This window comes from Blennius ocellaris, assembly GCF_963422515.1.
Source record: "Blennius ocellaris genome assembly, chromosome: 15".
Classification (NCBI taxonomy): Eukaryota; Metazoa; Chordata; class Actinopteri; order Blenniiformes; family Blenniidae; genus Blennius; species Blennius ocellaris.
Window position 1 is genome coordinate 5,251,415 of NC_137664.1, and position 18,372 is coordinate 5,269,786.

At 37.9% G+C, this 18,372-nt stretch overlaps 1 protein-coding gene across 1 annotated transcript; it reads left to right on the top strand.

The window, feature by feature from the left end:
- Positions 1-109: 109 nt before the first annotated feature.
- Positions 110-17,365, top strand: LOC308140198 (rhotekin-like; the record flags this gene model as incomplete). The annotated part of the gene is made up of 12 exons (XM_080509883.1): positions 110-300; positions 1,238-1,284; positions 3,610-3,663; positions 4,050-4,167; positions 4,387-4,632; positions 4,726-4,820; positions 4,911-5,017; positions 5,111-5,239; positions 6,913-7,075; positions 13,890-13,988; positions 15,092-15,179; positions 17,317-17,365. The coding sequence occupies exons 1-12, from the start codon at positions 140-142 to the stop codon at positions 17,363-17,365; spliced, it is 1,356 nt and encodes a 451-aa protein (XP_080366009.1). The 5' UTR covers positions 110-139.
- Positions 17,366-18,372: the final 1,007 nt, after the last annotated feature.

Sequence of the window (18,372 nt, forward strand, 5' to 3'; positions counted from 1 at the left end):
ACTATTTGTATTTAGTCTGTTCTCTGTATGTGTATTTCAATTTATCTTAAGTGTCTGTTACGTTGAACTGAAAGCACACACTTTCACAAACTGCCAACAGGCTGATGAGGTGCTGCGGCAGGTCGAGCGGGAGGTGCGGATGCGGGAGGGAGCCAGTAAACTCCTGGCGGCCTGTTCCCAAAGAGGCCAGGCCCTGGAGGCCTCCAAGAGCCTGCTCACCTGCAACGCCCGCATCCTGGCCCTGCTCAGTCAGCTGCAGAAAATGAGGAAAGCGCAAATCCTGCAGAGAGTCGGACACAGGTCAGACGGGGTTCAAGTGCATATAGGCTGTGTTTGTCCTTGAATGAGCTGGGGGGAAAAAAAAGGCTATTATGAAGAGAAGGGATTTAAAGGGCTGTTATGCAAAGGTATTATAGGTCACACAGTTCTGCTATGTTCCCTTATAAACCACTTACATCCAGGGATATGGGTTGTGTTATCCATATTTACTGAAAAAAGGATGTTGGACTTCTTTTATAATTATGGAGTTTCTTTAACAGTTAAAGCATGTTGGAGCCCAATATGTAATAAAACCCAAACTGTAATAACTGGTCCATAATGTAACAAGGCGCTGAGCCCAAAACCTCAACAGTTTTTAATATTTTATTATGGGGCAGGCAATAATATTTTTCCTCTAATAGGGAAATCATTTTATTACATCATACTGTGAGTCAATGGTTTCATTGGATTGGACTTGAACTGCTTCCTTTTAAATAATGCTGAAAGAATGAGTTCTAAAAGTTCGAACTATTTGTTTATACATATATCGATATAGAGTTTATGGTATTTATGTATGATTGCTGTTGTCTAAGTCATTTATAGTTTTCTGCTCTCCATAATCTGTAATCTACTTCTCCAATCATCAGTACAAAATGATGTATAAGTATAAAGCATATTAAGATCACATTTAAATTATTGTTTAATCTTTTAACATTATTGACCAGCTATTACATTTTGTTTCATTTAATTAATTAATTACATTTCAGGCTCTGTACTTTTGTTACATTATAGACCGTTTATTGTATTTTGTATTTTATTACAATATATTTTATAACAATCTGGCTCTAACAAGGTAAGTACAGTGTTGCTTTTAGTTGTTTTTAGTTTTGCTATCAGCACTGTGTTCACATTAGTGTTCCTGTTATTTTTGTTTCCACTCTGCTTGAACTGATGATTGATGAAAAGTGTTTCGCTGCAGGCCATCTGAAAATCCAGTGCCCTGCACGGGCAAAGTGGCAATATCGGGTGAGTGTTGGCAACACATTGTACCACAGACATATATAGAGTAAATGGATTCCACTTATACAGCAGCTTGCCGCTGATTCATCAGCTGCCAAAGCATTTCACAGTGTTCGTCACAGTCACCCATTCATATACAAACATTGACAGACTATGGTGGCAGCTGCCATGCGAGGCACTCAATCCATCCATTGGAAGCAGTTTGTGGTTCAGTTTCTTAGGATTGAACAAACTTGTTATTGAAGGACAACCTGCTCTTCAGACTGAGCCACAGCTGCCCACAACATGTATATACTGTATGGTCTCGTAGACAAAACTGTTCAAAAAGCCACGCAAATACATCCCAGAGAATCAACCCGATGATATAATTCAAAATATGACAAAAAATAAAATAAAATAACAACCAAAAAATATGTACACTGCTTGTAAAGTTTTGCTATAACTGCAAGCTGTATTGTAATAATTATACTCCAAATGTTCAGTTTTGGCTGTTCACTTTCGGCGTCCAACAGACAAGGTTTTATTAAATTGTTGGATTTTTTTTTTGAGTGAGCTTCAACGTGACAGATGTTCACCAAAACAATTATTATTTACATGCAGTTTGTGCAAGTTTAGCCATCCATTTTCAAGGCTCTTTATCCCATTCAGGGTTGCTAGTGTCCATCACCGTCACACTCAGTCCCACCTATGGGCAGGTTCACTATTTAATCTCAAATGCATTGTGGGAGGTAAACACAGTGGCATAGAGAAACTTCAATTGCTGACAGGTCTGACTCACAGTTCGAAGCTCAAACACAAGATAAAACAATGCAATAACAATCATAAACATGTCATAAGGTTCCAACTGAAGATAAAAGTAAAATGGTAGCACAAACATTATCTCATCAACCAAATAGCAGAACAAACTTTTACCCCTGAATATGGTGTCAATAACAACTAGAAAAAACATCAGTGATCAACATATGATTGAGATGGAAAGGTTTTTAATTAGGCTGATACTATTTCAAAATGACATTTGACAAAAGTGATTATCACTAATGATATAAAGTCGAGCAGATTCTCCTTAAAATAAATTAACCAATAATAATCATTCAGTTTCTGCAACTTTTTTTTAAAATCTAAAACTAAACTAGCATACTGCTGTGACACGTGCTCCACATATTTATCAGTTTTTCAAGCCTAATCTGGCAACACTGAAAGTTACGTTACTCTCCACGGATCTGGCAACCCTCAGGTCCGACAGAAAAGTGTAATTGTAGTAGAAATGGTTTGGTTGTTGTTGTTGGTTTTTTTAAAAACTTTATTTATGAAACAACAAACAATACAATTAAAAACTCCTGTAGAGGAAAACAATTTCAAAAATAAACAATTAACATTTTTTATGGAACATCCTTTAAAATAGAAACCAAAGCTTAAGAGGAATAATATTTAATTAAAAAAAGAAAGAAAAAAAAGGAGCATCCATAAAACTAGTCAATGTCTACAAAAGAAAAACACATCTTAAAACAATACGAATTTGGATAGCTGGTGATACATTTTTCTGACCATTTTCTGCAGTGCTGAAAAATACCATTTAAACTCATTAATAAAACAAGGAAATTATGGTTTCTTATTTTTCCCATTTGGAACAGTGGATGTGATATTTTGCCAAAAGAATAATTATATTAGTAATGTCCGAAGAAGCCCAGTTTAAATCATCCATGTAGAACTCGTATGTGCACTCTCCAAAGCAGCGCCTGGGTCACGTGACGTCACAGCAATATCCCTCCGCCTCACAGGTGTGTCATTACTTGCAGTAATTGCAGCTGAAGCTGGTTAGCATAGCCTTAATAACATTGGCGTCTATTGTGTTTTATGGTTGGTTTAGAATATAAACGTAGAAATAAATATACACAGTGGAAACTAAAGTATAAATGTAAGGGACAGCAGGTGGTACATCGCAAAGGTAAATTGATTTCCTTCATTAATTTTCATAATTGTTTCTTTTTTTTTTTTTTAATGCTTTTTGTTAGAAATGTCAGAAATAGTCATTGGTTAATTATAGAAATACTTTACAGTCAATTAAGGTTGTGGTACTATTTGTTTGGGGAGCCGAAAGAGCCATAAGTGTTAATTTTCTGTAAGAAAACTTCTTATATATCATGCCAAATTCTATTTGAATTTATCATATTTGATGATCTTGTCAAAGTAACTGCAATTCCCCAACATATTTGACTTTCCTCCACTTGAAGCTCACCTATTCACAGAAGGAAACGGGCACTTTAAAGTTTAAACTTTAAAGCACCTTGACATGACTGCTCCATTTCCATCCTTATCCTTTTCATTCTGCAGACCTGCGGATCCCCCTCATGTGGAAAGACTCGGAGTACTTCAAAAACAAAGGCGGTAAGCCACAAAGGTTTCTGAAATGTTTCAACTGAGGCGTCTGGCATTGTTTAATTTATTCAGTGTATTTGTCAACTTATTTACCATGAGAAATTATAGGTAAAATCTTTCAACTATTCAAAGCCATCAATCTGTCTCTTCATTTGTCCTCAGAGGCTTGCGTCATATGTTAAAGATTCTTTTTTTCTTTTGAATGTTTTCTTGAATCCTAATCTTAAGGCCTCACAGATTAAATCTCCATATAACTTACTTTTAATGCATATTTTAATTGTATTTTGTTGGTTTTTCATTCTTGTATGAAAGCGCTTTGTAGCCCAGGCAATGTGAAAGACGGTATGTTATTTATATTATTGTCCTCTTTCCCTTTTTCCCTTCTCCCTCCCCAGAGCTTCATCGCTGTGCCGTTTTCTGCCTGCTTCAGTGTGGCACGGAGATCCAGGACACTGGTGTAGTGATGGTGGACAGGACTTTAACTGACATCTGCTTCGAAGACACGATCATTTTGTGAGTCTGGTTTATTCTCAGTATAAAATGATTGCGTGTAACTTTGTAACAGATCTTAATCCAATACAATGAAATTCAACTTTATTTGCATAACACCACATTCAACACATTCATTTCTAGGTGCTTTTAACAGAGAGACACCAAACAAATCCACATGGGCGAGAATAAGCGCTGGTGGAGAGGGAAAAAGCCTCACCGTCTTCCTGTGTTTTTCAACAGCAACAATGTGGGCCCGGAGTTTCAGCTGCGTGTGGAGTTGTACAGCACTCGTGCGGTGGAGAATTTCCCAGCCGGTGCGGTGGGACAGAGGAGAGGCGTCCGTCTCGGGGGCTCTCTGGGCTGCTACTCGGGAAGAAAGATCCGCGCGGCATTTGAGTCTGCAACTCTCTGCGGGTACATTTCCACTGGAGGAGACGTGAGACCTGGAAGCTTGTCACCACCTTTATTTCCTTACCTGTCTGCCTTGTATGTGGGGGGGAAAAAACCTCAAGTAACACTTTAATGGTGTATATCCTCTCTGCGATCACATTTATTAATGTCCGATGTTTTGTCTTGAAGGGGGCCCAAGTATAACCTCTTGGCTCACACAACATTGACAATTAAACACGTCCAGGAGGCTTTCAAGACGCACGATTTGTTACTTTCAACGACAGGTGATTTGTCTTCTTTATCTCTTTCTACTCTGGTCGGCCTCTGTTTCTATGTGGTGCATTCCGTTCTGGACGTATCATCTTGTTTTCTAGAGGAAAGTCCATTCTGGTTGCCTCTGTACGGGAACATGTGTTGTCGTTTGGTTGCTCAGCCTGAGTGCATGATTCAGCCGGTGATCAGCGGCCAACTCAAAGTCAAGGTGACGAGATTTTTTCATGTTCCCCCACTTTACAAAATTCATTCTTAGATGATCATCACTCATCGTCTTGCTTTCCTCCCTCCTTTCCCTCAGCTTGAAGAGGACTGTAATCACTGGGAAGATGTCTACGGCGTCCTCAGAAAGCAAACTCTTATCTGTTGTCGGAGTCCAGCAGACCTGGAGCCTGTTGACGAGCCGTTGCTTGTGATCCCCATCAATAAGGTCTGTGGTGGAAAAAAAAAGTAGAGCCTGGTGAATAGCTGCAGCATGTCATTACAATTTTTTGTTGTAGTCTATCTTTATGCGGTACTAAGCTACAGCCACTAGGGGTCCCTGGTGAACTATTAAATAGAGGGGACAGGGTGAGTGTCTATATATCTTGAAGGAAAGTAGAATCCCTATCGACCTATAGCTCTGCAGACAGTTGATCACAATATGAGATTGTATCACACAGCTTAAAACGGCAGTAGAAAATCAAAAATGTGGCAACTTTTCTATCTTGAGTCGGCTTTTCATTGCATGATTTACACTCAATTCTCACTAAATCTTAGACTTCAACAATTTATATTATTTACTGTATCAGGGATGTCAAAAGTAGTATGATCTGTTTCAGATTTTTGTCATTTCTATTAGGATTTCTAAGGAATTAGCTCTGATCATTCGAGTGATTTAGAACTACAGTGAACATGCCACTAATAAGTACAATAAATAGACACATGCTTACAGTCTTTGCTGTTTTTAAATTCACTTTCGCTGTATTACCAAGTAGTGGGTAATCCAGATCATCGATAGCTTGCTTGTGCTTTTTAAAAACTAATTTGCAACATTCACCAAATTAGATTTGATATGTCTGAACAGATGTTCTAATTTAAAAAATCATACGATTACAAGAAGGAACATGATAAACTGGATATTTATAATTCATGATGTGATTTCATCTTCATCTTTCATCAAAAATGCATTTCCAAACACTTGACTTGTGTTTTTATATCTGAAAAGGAAATGACAGATTTGGATGTCATGTTTTTTTAAAAAAGTTAGTTCCTTTTGCTTAAAGCTTTGCACCTGAAACCAGTTTTTCCAAAGGCAGTTTGAACAAGTGGCACAGTTAATCCAAAAATATGATCCGATGATGAAAAAATGCATTGAGTTTGTTTTCCTGATAGTTCAGTTTCACTCGACTATCAAAAATAAATAACTGACTGAGATTTTATTTTAATCATTTTGACATCTAAAATTAAACTATTGGACTTTATATAAAGTGCAGTAATTTAATTTAAATTCAATATCAAGTGAATGTCAACACACAATGGAGAACTTAACCAGAAGAAAGCAATGTGAACAGCATGTACTGGTGCAGACAGAGATGTACATTTCACAGTCGTCTTTACATCTACAAGAGAAATGTGTGGGTTTTCTTTGTTTACTTTCACCTGCAACTTAAGTGACATTATCGGAGGTTTCAACCGCAGTGAAACGTCAATGTAACAAACTCTGTGAATGTGAAAACCGTTGCATAAATGAAAAAAATTTGTATTGAAACATGGATACACTATGAATTCATGTCAACTCGTGCAAATGTGAGATTACTTTCAGGGGAGATGAGCTCAGGAGCATCTTTACTCTATAAAGAAGACAAAACATCACTATATAGACACTAAGATATTGAATGGCCCCCGAATGTTTGGTCACAATGATTTAAAAAAAAAAAACATTGAGAAAATATTATTACAGATCAACTATGATCCAAATTGTCTTAAATATTACATTATTTTGTCAGTGCTTATTGGCGCCCTCAGTATTACAAGTGATCTCTGTTCAGATTATTCTGGTTTGAATTCATGCAAAAAAAAAAATCCATCTAAACAATGAGATGTTTCGTGTTTCCTTGCTAGGATACCGTTGTCCGTGTGTCTGACGAAGATGCCATGCATTGCCATCACATCAGCATCAGCTCACGGTGTCAGGGAGAGACTGCAACCTCCACTCTGACTGCGCACACGGCTGAAGACGTGCAGCGCTGGAACCAAGCCCTCTGGCAACACATCTACAACCTGAGTGAGGCCTGAATGAAGTTAAATTATTCTCTTATCTGTAGGACACTGTCCGTATGTACCTACAAAGCTGCTTTGGCTGCATTTTCGCAGGGCCGGAGCAGGTTTAGACTTTCCCGAGAGGGGGACATCGGGGAATTTTGTCTTTATTTTTTAAAATGATGTATGTTTAGATGACTGAAAGGTGTGAACACCAAAAAAAACAACGACGTCAATGCCAAGAAAACGGAGAGTTCGCTCTTGTGCCAACATTATATGTTGTGTTGATAGTCTTGTTATTTTTGAACACTAAGAATTGCAAATGGATTTGGATGACATCATTAACCAAACTTCTTCTTTACACTGTTCTATTTGAAACTTGTTTCAACTTTCTTATCTATATAACTCAAGCAGGGGAACTGGAGCCGATCCCAGTTGACGTGATGCCGAAGGCAGGATCCATCACAGGGATCACAGAGAGAGACGGATAATTACACTTAAATTTACAGAATGGACAATCACAAGCATGTTTTAATGACTGTGGGAGGAAACGGGAGTTCCTTATACACACTGGGAGAATATACAAACTCCACACAGAAAACTCCAGTAAGATACACTCATTTAGGAAGAACAGCTTTAAAAGGCAGTGATAAAGGAACAGTGGATAAAGGAACAATGGAAAAAAAAAAAAAATGCAGCACCTCAAACGTTTGCGATAATTTTTTGATTTGTGATGTGCAAAAACAAGTGACTGACATGCTTTCATCAACATACAAAAGCAGGAACATTCCAAATTAAACCACTGGGCAATTTCCCAAGACTCAAATTCAGTTCTTCTCCATTTCTTTTTTACGTGTGCAACCCTAATGGTGACGATGGCAGACAAGTCCTTTTGCCTTGAAACCGCTGCTCTGCGCATAACAATTTATGTATATTCCAAACTGTCTCTTGTACAGTAACTGATGTATAGATTTGTGTATAGTATTGTTTGAATTATTGCGAAAACACTATCAGAGCAATTTTGCTGTGAAAAATTACTTCTATCCACTGTGATCTTCAAGAGCCAGGCAGCCCAGAAACTGTCTGCATCACGGTGTGTTGATTCTTAGAGCTGCTCTCAGCACATGGGTGCAGCTGCATACGTCAAAGCCGTATGTTCTGCTTGTCTCGCGTCAATGTCATAATTAGGTCGAGACCCCTCCTACAGGTAATACTACTAAGTGTGAGTCACGATGTGTACCACATGTCCTGATATGACTGAGTAATGTGACCGTTGAGCAGCGTGACAATCAGACCTGTATTTCGAATACGGTTGGGTGGAAGAACAGGATGATCAAACTTGACTGGTCTCCAATTGAGGTTCTGTAAAAGTAGTTGGAGGGGTTATTTATCTGGCTTTATGCACGTCCTTGCAAAGAGCTCAAACTATACATGCGGATTAATTGTTTGTCATGTGACCTTTATGATGCAAGAGACACTTCCTTGCCATGTATTCAATGAGTACATACAATCATACAGTTCATACAATCACAAAACTGCAATGATTAAATGGTGAGTTTTCCAAACATCTGAAAAGCTACTGGTGCAGTCAGTATTTTTGTTGGGCCTACTTCTGCGCACAGTACCACGCCAGTGTGGTGCAGCTTTAAGGCAATCATCTCTACCTCAGATGTTACGGAGGCCCAGGTTGCCTTGAAAAATCTGTGTTGTCCTTTTGGTGTTGCTCATCTTTCTCTTGCTCCCAATTTAACATCCCTTTTTTTTTTTTTTTTTTTGCATTGTAACATTTAAATTTTCAACATTTTGTGTTTTCAAGACACGTTCTTAAAAACTCTTTAAAAAAAAAAAAAAAAGCAGTGGTCTGGAAAAGAATAAACAAACACTCAACCCGAACATGAACTTTGCAAAATCCACACTTGGTGCTGCACCCAGAAAAGAAAAAAAAGGTTTTTAATCGGTCTGATAATCAAGTTTACCGTTGCAATCTCGTTGGTTATCACATCAGTGAGCTGCGCTCCGTGTCATTCTTGTTTTGCGGAGCCAGTTTGGAATGCATCTGAGAGATGATGTGGGCGGCTTGTTGATGTGTCCCCCCCCATGGTCGATTGCTCTGTGTGTGTGTGTGAAACTGCGTAAAGCACATTGAGACTGCTGAAGTGGTAAAAGGGTAAAATTACTCACATAGAGCATCTATAACATCTGCTGAGGTCTTGCGTTGCTGTATCCCCTCGAGGTTTCTGCACTCTTTGGATGTAAAATGATTATTTAGATTACAATGTAAAGTTATCTTGAAGAGTTAAAGCAGGGGCGCAGTGCGATAAGCCACATTAAATTTAAAAATTCAAGTTAGATTTTGAGGGGAACTAAGATTGGTAAATAGTGAAATATGATGCATTATGACTGATAAAACATTAACTAATTACTTTGAGGAGTTTGAAGCAACAGGAGTGTGATGCCGTATTGCTTTATGGGTCTCTGACAACATTGTGCCATCTTGAGGATTAAAGTACCTTAGTGCAGTAACTAGTTACTACTTGATAAAATAGTGGTGATTGACAATAAAAAGTAGCTAATTACCTTTAAAAATTATTCTCCTGAAAACAAAAGAACCTTATCACTTACCTTATGCTTCCAAGAAAATACTGTTTATTTTTTAAGAAGTATGTTATGTGAATTAAAAAAGATTTTATGGACTTCTTGCAACAAGAATTGCTTAAAGAGAATTGCTAGTCTTTTAAAAGTAATGGATGGTTACTTTAAACTGTTTTCTGTACTCAAAATTAATTACTGATAAGTTACTAGTCACTTTTTTATTAAACATTTTTGTATTTGTATTTCCTGCAAATACAAAGTAACTATCAGGTTTTACATGTGTAACGTAGTCTTGTGTTAATGTGCACATATGTGTTTTTGTACCATTGCTGTGATAACTAGATCAACCTTAGTTACATTACAGGAAGATGCTGTAAAGCCTGGACATAGTCAGTTATTAAAGGAAATCAATTTTTGAAGTAATGATGAGAAGAAGCAGCAACATTTGAGATCAGTTTACCGTTGCAGCTTCATTGCCAGAGCTTTATAACTTGGTTAAATTCATTGAAGAACTGGTTAGTGACTCACCACTGATTAAAGTTTGTACAACATTCCCAACACTGGTTAAACGATCAGGACTTTTATAACAATGAACAGAGGATTACCTTTTTAAAAAACAAATCAACTGTAATTATTACTTCATATGTAAGATTGGCTGGATTCAACTTTTTACAAATGAGCTGAGGGCAGCTCCGGAGCACCTCCATTCATCTTCTATATCGTTTATCCTGCTTGTTTCACATAGACAATAAATGGGAAGCAGGAAATTCACATATCCTCTGGACGCATGATTTTGACTCGCCAATGCATCCGTCGACTCAGGATTATATCTGATCCTGTAGGCATGCGAGTGACTGTCGTTCTGTGTTTACCCTACGATGGACTAGCAACCTTTTTAGGGGATGCCCTTCCTTCACCTTGAGTCATCTTCATTTGGCTTCAGTCCCCCACGACCATAAGTTGGGTAAAGTGGCATCAAAAATGAATGGTTAGTAATTAAAACAGTTTTTGATAATGTTGCCGGGGCCAAACAAGTTCAGTTGGGTGTGACGTTCTTTATAAGGCAGTCATGCAGTGTTTTTATTTGTATTTTTTCTGGCATTGCACATGCAAACAAAAGCACCCTAACAGGTTCCTGATGACGTGGGTTATGACTATGAGAGATATGCGAGTCTGTGCCTCATGGTTCTTTTGGGTTTTAAGACACTTTGTCGTCCGAACAACTGATTGGGAAAAAATAAGACAGGTTGGCAATTAATTTATTCTTTCATTCCCTTAAGTCTCAGTTGTGTGTGTGTGTGCATTTTAAATCAAATCTGATTCTACCTCATTGCTATTATTATCCTCTTCTTTATGCTTGGTAATCACAGTGCTCTAAAATGACAATGAATGGGAACCAGGAAATTCCATATCCTATGTACGCATGGTTTTGACTCACGGATGCACTCGGCTTAGATAGGAATCTGCATTGGTATTTGTCAATATTTAGTTTTAACAATATAGGCATATTGGATACATATCGGCACGTATCTAATATTGTGTATCCCGATTGAAAATCTTTGTAGATGTGGATTTTTCTGAATTTCAAGTACCGGTAGGTTTAGTGTGAGCAACCATAACATGGTAAAATCCGCTCAGATCTTACGTGGTCCCCATACAGGTGAAAGGTTCGACTTCAGGAGGTGACTCGATCATATTTCCTCTTGACCCATTTTCTCTACTGCAGTGAAACCGATGGAACAGGTGTGCATAACGTTGTCACGCATTGTGTTACCTCGGTTTAAATAAATGTACGCATCTGTATACGACGATGATTCAGATGATAGCAAATTGTCACAGTAATGGCACCACAGGAAAAAAATAATGTGGCGCCAGGCATAATAATACAAGTTTCATTAATTGCCAATGGAAAAAAAAAGCAGACCTACAGGTAAAAGCTGAATGATCAAGGGGTGTGGTGCTTGTCACTTTGATTATGGTGACATCTAAAGCCACATTTAATTATAATCATAGCCTGAGCTGATGATAGGTTTGTCATGGGAAACGACGCCTTATTTTAACATAACTTCTCAAAACCACTGCCAAGTAGAAACTGAATATTGTGTATGTCATCTCAACATTATTAATGCATTTGAAATTATATGAGGAGGAACCAAATGAATCGTATTTTAATAGTCTCTTTGGGGACGTTTTTACACCTAATAAATTGTCACAAATTTAGTCATGCCCAATGCGTCAAACAAGTGCTTTGAGAACCTTAAAAAAAAAAAAAAAAAGCGTGATACTATAGAGCCACTGGCATCATGATGCGAATGACTCACAATCTTTGGGTGTGTGTTCCATCATGTATCATTATCATAGTTTTCTAAATTGAGCTGATCAACTTGTTTGCAAATAATAGCGCACAGTCATCACCATCCTGACATAATAATAGGCTATTTAGGGCAACATGCCAAATAACAACTTTCATTCACGCAGACATTTTCATGTTTGCTTCTTGTAGAAATGAGACAAAATAAAAATCATAAGATCCAACTCGTAAAAGCTTGAGTGTTTTGGGCCGAGTGATTCCATCAAGGTACATGTCGTTCTGGGTTCTTTAAATCAACACCAAACGCACTCAGCAAAAAAACTTGGTGTCAGACTGGACTCTAATCATAAACTCGATCTCCAAGTAGTCCAGCTTTTTTCAGTTGAGACAATTAGCCAAAGAAACCTTTTCTGCCATTGCATCACTTTGAGATTTTAATCCATGCTTTTATCACCACTCGTTTAGATTATTGCAATGCACTTTACGTTGGGCTCAGCCAGTCTTCACTCTCACGTCTTCAGCTGAGTAAAAATGCCGCCGCTCGGCTTTTAACAGGTGCCAAAAAACACAAGCACACCAGTTTTAGCATCGGTTCACTGGCTCCCAGTTCGTCTTACGATTAATTTTTAAATTCTTTTATTTGTTTTTAAATGCCTTCATGGCCCAAAGATTGTGGGATGAGTTGCCTTTACACATCAAACAGGCCGACTCACTTCCTGTTTTTAAAACCTCAATGAAAACGCACTTTTTCTCTTTGGCTTTTAACTTGTTTTTTTAAAGTTTGAATTATTTGTATTGTTTTATAATGTTTTTATTGTTCTACATTGTTTTTTATCCGTGTGTTAATTTATTTAAATTTTTATCTACTCCTGTCAGTGTACAGCACTTTGGCCAACTGTGTTGTTTTTAAAGTGCTCTATAAATAAAGTTGAGTTTTGAACACGAGGTTGATGGAGCCGATCCTATGGTTAGCACCAGAGTACTAACCATGGGATCAGTACATGCAAACAAAAGCGTTCTGATCAGGTTTTGGAAGAAGTTGGTTATGACTATGAGAGACCTACAAATCTGTGCCTTGTGGTTCTTTTGGGTTTCAAGAAACTTTTTGTCATCCATCTCTGAACAATTGATTGGGAAGAAATAAGACAAGATGGCAGTTCTTTCATTTTTCCAATTCTCAGTTGTGTGTGTGCACGTAAATAAAATCTGATTCTACCTCATTGCTATTATTATACTCTTCCGTATGCTTGGAAATCATTGCTTTATGCTGTAAAAGGAAATGGCTTGTTTAATCCCTTTCATGGGATAAATGAACATATAATGATTTTCCAATGATTTCTTGTGTTTGGTTTAGCACTGCGTACAAAGAATAGATTAGAGGAGCCATGTTTGATCATGTTGTCTTCGTAATGGTATGAATTGTGGTTGCACTGAAAGGCCACGCCTTCACACTGCATGTCTTTGTTCGTGGAATACCTATTGTGCTATCGCAATGTCAGTCATTTTACTTCAAGACTGATTCTTATCAATTGAATAAGATGCATGCAGCAGAGGGTGTGCAGTTTCTTTACAATCACTGACGAGTGACTTAAGTGCAAAAAAAACATGGGTACACCAATCAAGTTTTTTTTTTTTTCTTTAATTTTGAAGCTATTGCAAGCTGACATTCAACTATCACTTTATTCTTTGGTCAATCTTTGACTAAGTTTTTACTAAGCACAACAAATACCTCAATTAAATGATCTGTTAATTTGAAGAAACACTTTTTTTCTATTTTTGACTACATGATTAAACGTAGTCCAACATGTCTGACGCTATTTGCAATGAGGGGAATTTTCAGCCTGAATGCTTTGGCTCGGCACACCCATGTGATTAATTGCCATCACTACTTTTGACATTTACTATCGTTATAAAATGTTAATCATGTTTGTTGCAGGCCAATGGAAACAGTCCTGCGATAATCTGATGAAGATTGACACACCAAGCCCACGAAAATCCCTCGCAGTGAAGCAAGGATCTCTTTACCATGAGATAGGTAGTGTGACACACAAAAAGGGGGCCACTTGTGCTGAACTCGGATAAAGATTACCTGTGTTTTTAATGTTTTGTTCCCAGTAGGGCAAATTCCCTTCAGCAGAGCGGTTGAGGAGAATGGAGAAAGTGATTGGAATCAGAAGTTAGGATTTCCCACAATGTCTTTTTCCTTGTCATTTTAAGAGAAAATCATATCAAAAACAATAAGTGGAGTATTGGAGTATTTAAATATATTTTTAATATATATTTATAAAATATATTGAGCAAAAAAAGCTATAAGTTTTAAGTTCAATGATAAATTGTTAGTGTGCTACATAGGATAGTGGTCGCCAGTAAATATTTGAAGTTACTTGTGTTGGGGTTTAAAGTGTTTAATCAAAATTAATAATTTACAAATTAATTGTTAAGGCTGAAAATGACACTTCACAACCTTGGGAAATATCATGAACTACAATACATTTTATTGACTATCACGTGGTGCTTTAGACTTTCTAATTGTTGGAAGACATTCTCTTTGACATAAAACAAAAATGACGATGTAGGGCGTTGTTTACTGCGTCAATGTTTTTCACAACTGAATTGCACACCGATGTTTGTTGACTGCTTGACACCTTGTTCATTAAACTAGTTTCCGCCATACCAGAAATTCTCGCAATGACAATATAGGCCGTCAAGGTTTTATCTGCGGAAGGCTGAACCGACGCCTGGCCAAAAAGCGGACAAACGAGTTTGGGCAAATAGCAAGCTGTTGAAGAGATAAAGGAAGGTACCCAACAATGACCTCAGACTGCGAGCCAGACATCGCCAACTTGAAGAGTAATAATATGCCTCACACCTGCTGACTAAAATGCCAGTCATGCATGTCAAAACATCCAAAGTTGAACTCTATAGCGGGCATGGTGGGGTGATGGGGGAGGAAAAATATGTTGGTGGCTATAATGTGTGCATGGTTGAACTAGCTCAATGTTCTTTTTGAAAGAAAAAAAAAATTGTGTGGGAAGAAAAAACAAAAACTGCCGAAATATTTCCAATCTCAAAGGGATACTCTTTCAGTATTTGACCTTTTGAAATAAACATAAATCCCATTCTTCCTTTTTTTTCCAGTCACACCCTCCTCTCTGAGAAATGGCCCCACGGTTCCAGATATAGACATCGAGATCCGCACTTTGCTTTCCTCTTACCACAAAGAAAGGTAGGCTCTTTGCCACGGAGCACACGCTACTCTCACCATTCGCTCATCAATCTGCTCGTTCGACTTGCTTTCCCCTTGGCGTACTAGAGACAAAATCCTAACCAATCCTAACGCGTCAAGGATAATCACCTGTTTGTAAAGACAAGGTTTATGGGGCTTGCACTGTAGCTACAAGCAACGAAACGCTTCATGCTCCTTACTTCTAACAAAAATGTTTGGACCCACCTGCACAGACAAAAAGTGTTGAGTGATGAAATAATCCCCATCTGTCTACTCTGTGTAGACGAGCCAAATTTTCCTCAATACAGATAATAAGATACATTCTCGTTATGACGTTTGTTTTTCAGGATAATTTGGAGGTATTGTACATTTCATGCTTTCTGAGCCTGTGCTCTTATTATGTTAAATGGACTGTGAATTACTTAAGCATGTTAATTATCCAACTTTGTGGTGATTCAAGCTATAATAACAAGTTTGTTATTAAGTCAGAATTACTTGTTTGTCCAGTTTTATTTTTTATTATCATGGGAAAGGCAGTGACAGACATCAACTTTTTCTTTTCCTTATTTTTTCGCACGCCCATTGACAGCAGCAGCATACTTCAACAAGTGACATCAGAACTAAGCAAGATAAATACCACTTGGGTTGAAATGCATAGTGGTCCTCTCATAAAAATGTGGACCATGTCATGAAATTTGATAATTTGATCTCTCACAACGGCAAGCAAACAAAAGTTAAAGTTTAGATCTGTAGACAATACACAGGAGTGACAGCAAGTATAGAGTGTGTGGTTTGTGTACAGAGAGATCAGTTTGGTCAGATGAGTTTGTAAGAGTTGATATATGTGTAGTTCAAACTAGGCTTTTACAATGCTGGCTTTGTGTGACTCACTAGTTCTGTATGTACGTTTCCGCTAGTATGCAGTGTTCTCTTCACAGGCCAGTAGTAAGTCACAACTAACGATTGTATGCATGGCCATACAGTGACCAAGTAGTTGGATGTATATGTGATTTTCCATCTTTCTCTTGGAAATCCAGTGAGTCACTGGTGACATCCTGTGACGTTCAGCCCTGATAGCATGACAATATATCACACATTTCACCTGTCACGTGTATTACAGTTTATAATGAGAGATCGGATGAAGTTGTTTACAACAACACATGCCACATGACAGTTTCAATCGTGGATCATGAAGCTAAACCTCTCATATTTGAAATGTGTAAATTGCTAATTCAGTGTAAACGGCGATAAAACTGTAATTTTTTTCTGGAGTTAAATGTGGTTCATTCATATCTGAAGTACTTGCAGTCTTTATCAGGGGATTTGGCAAATGGAGTCTGCTGGTAAATACCGCAGCCATATCCTCATAGCAACCGAGACTCTGATAAGGCACTGGTAGACGCACTGTTTTTCCACAAATAGTTGTTGAATAGTATCAGGTGGCTGCCAGGCATGATGGGTATACTTTCACATACCGGAATGTTTAAGGGGGGGGGGGGCACTACGGATTCTTTCCCTGTGATACAATCCATAAACTATCAGGTATCAAAAACAACATTGTTTGAAAGTAATGAGGCATATTTAGTACCTCATCACCAACCTTCATGTTTTTTTTGGCGTGTTTTTATCTTTTTAACTAATATTTTTCTGGCTTAATTTTTCAGTTATTGATGGCCCTGGTATGGTTGTACTGAAGAGGCGATAAACTTCCTTTTTCTGGCTGTATGGGCTTACCATGTCGAGCCAAAGAAGTCGACGTGGCCAGTTTTACACATTATGTGGTGCTCTTTGAAGACGACACTGGACTACGCTTTACCTCTTTCCTGATTTGTTTTTTCATAGTTAGAGGAAAAATAAGGTTATTGGTAGCAAAAGCCTTCTTTCCATGAATATTTTGCCTCAACTTGTTATACATATTGATGCTACAATATGTGGACACCATCAATCAGACTATCCTGTCCACATAAACATGTCATAAATGTTTATTTCATCAATGTAGTGAAAAAATAAAAACGACCTGCTCTACTTTTGAATTGACTGACAGTTCATTGAATTCAAAGACTCTAACTGGATGACACACATTCATCAAGCCGCCGTCAGACCCCCAGATCTTTCATATCGCTGCATCCCCCTGAAGGGCTTTGATGCGCCCCCACCCCCAGGAGAACCCTCCACCCTACCGTTGAAACTTCCTGACAGATGGGAGTGGTTGTTCCACCGGTTCAAACCAGGATGTTCTCCCAGTGAGTCAAGAGCATCAAAGCGCTTACCACAAGAAAACCCAATAATGTAGAGGAACACATTCCCTGCAACTTTCCAACAAGCCCTCCTTTTCATGCTTTAAATCCTAAACCACAGAAGCAGTCCTGTGAGCTCGCTTGTGACTTTCGATGAGTCACAAACAACACATTAAAAAAGAAAAACTTCTTTTACTAGAAGCAGACAATGAACTTTACTGTATCCACCCCTGGGTACAGACACGCAGGACTAGGAGTGCTCACATTTGGCTTCCTGTGAACCTATGACCAACCCGATGAACGCATGCCAACACATAGCAAACAACTGTTTCATCAGCAGCACACTTCTCTGTGCACGAATGATATATAGACTAATAACAAAAGGCACATTAATGATGATCATTGCAGTTTGTTCTGCTTTTCACATGCAAAAAGAGAATTCAAACCATTTGAAATTTCTATAAATACCTTTCATAAACTCACACAAATTAGTTCTAGGCCTTTGTTATAGGAATGTTTAGGTTGCACAATACATAGATTTTTTTATCAAACATTTGTACATAATGCACATGTATAAGCTGCCCATGCCTCAATTTTACTATGTTTATATATTTATGTGTAAAGCATGACTAAGTTCCACCTCCATAGATATTGATAAAATCCAGAGAGCCTCAGCTTCCTGATGCTGTCATGTTCCATGTTATATTTTGTGTGCAACTCAAAACCGAAGTGTCTTCTTTTAAAAAGCTATAAAGGATCCCAAATGTGAAGTGACTGAGACCCCCCAAGTTAAACAATTACCCTCCTGTATATTCACACAAAAATATTTTTTAAACATGAAATGCCAAGAGTCTCAATAATACAATATCAAGTACATGAGTTGATACAAACTAACTTGGGGAATATTTATTGATTGATTGCATAGCCTTCTGGAAATACTGTTCAAGCTAAATTCT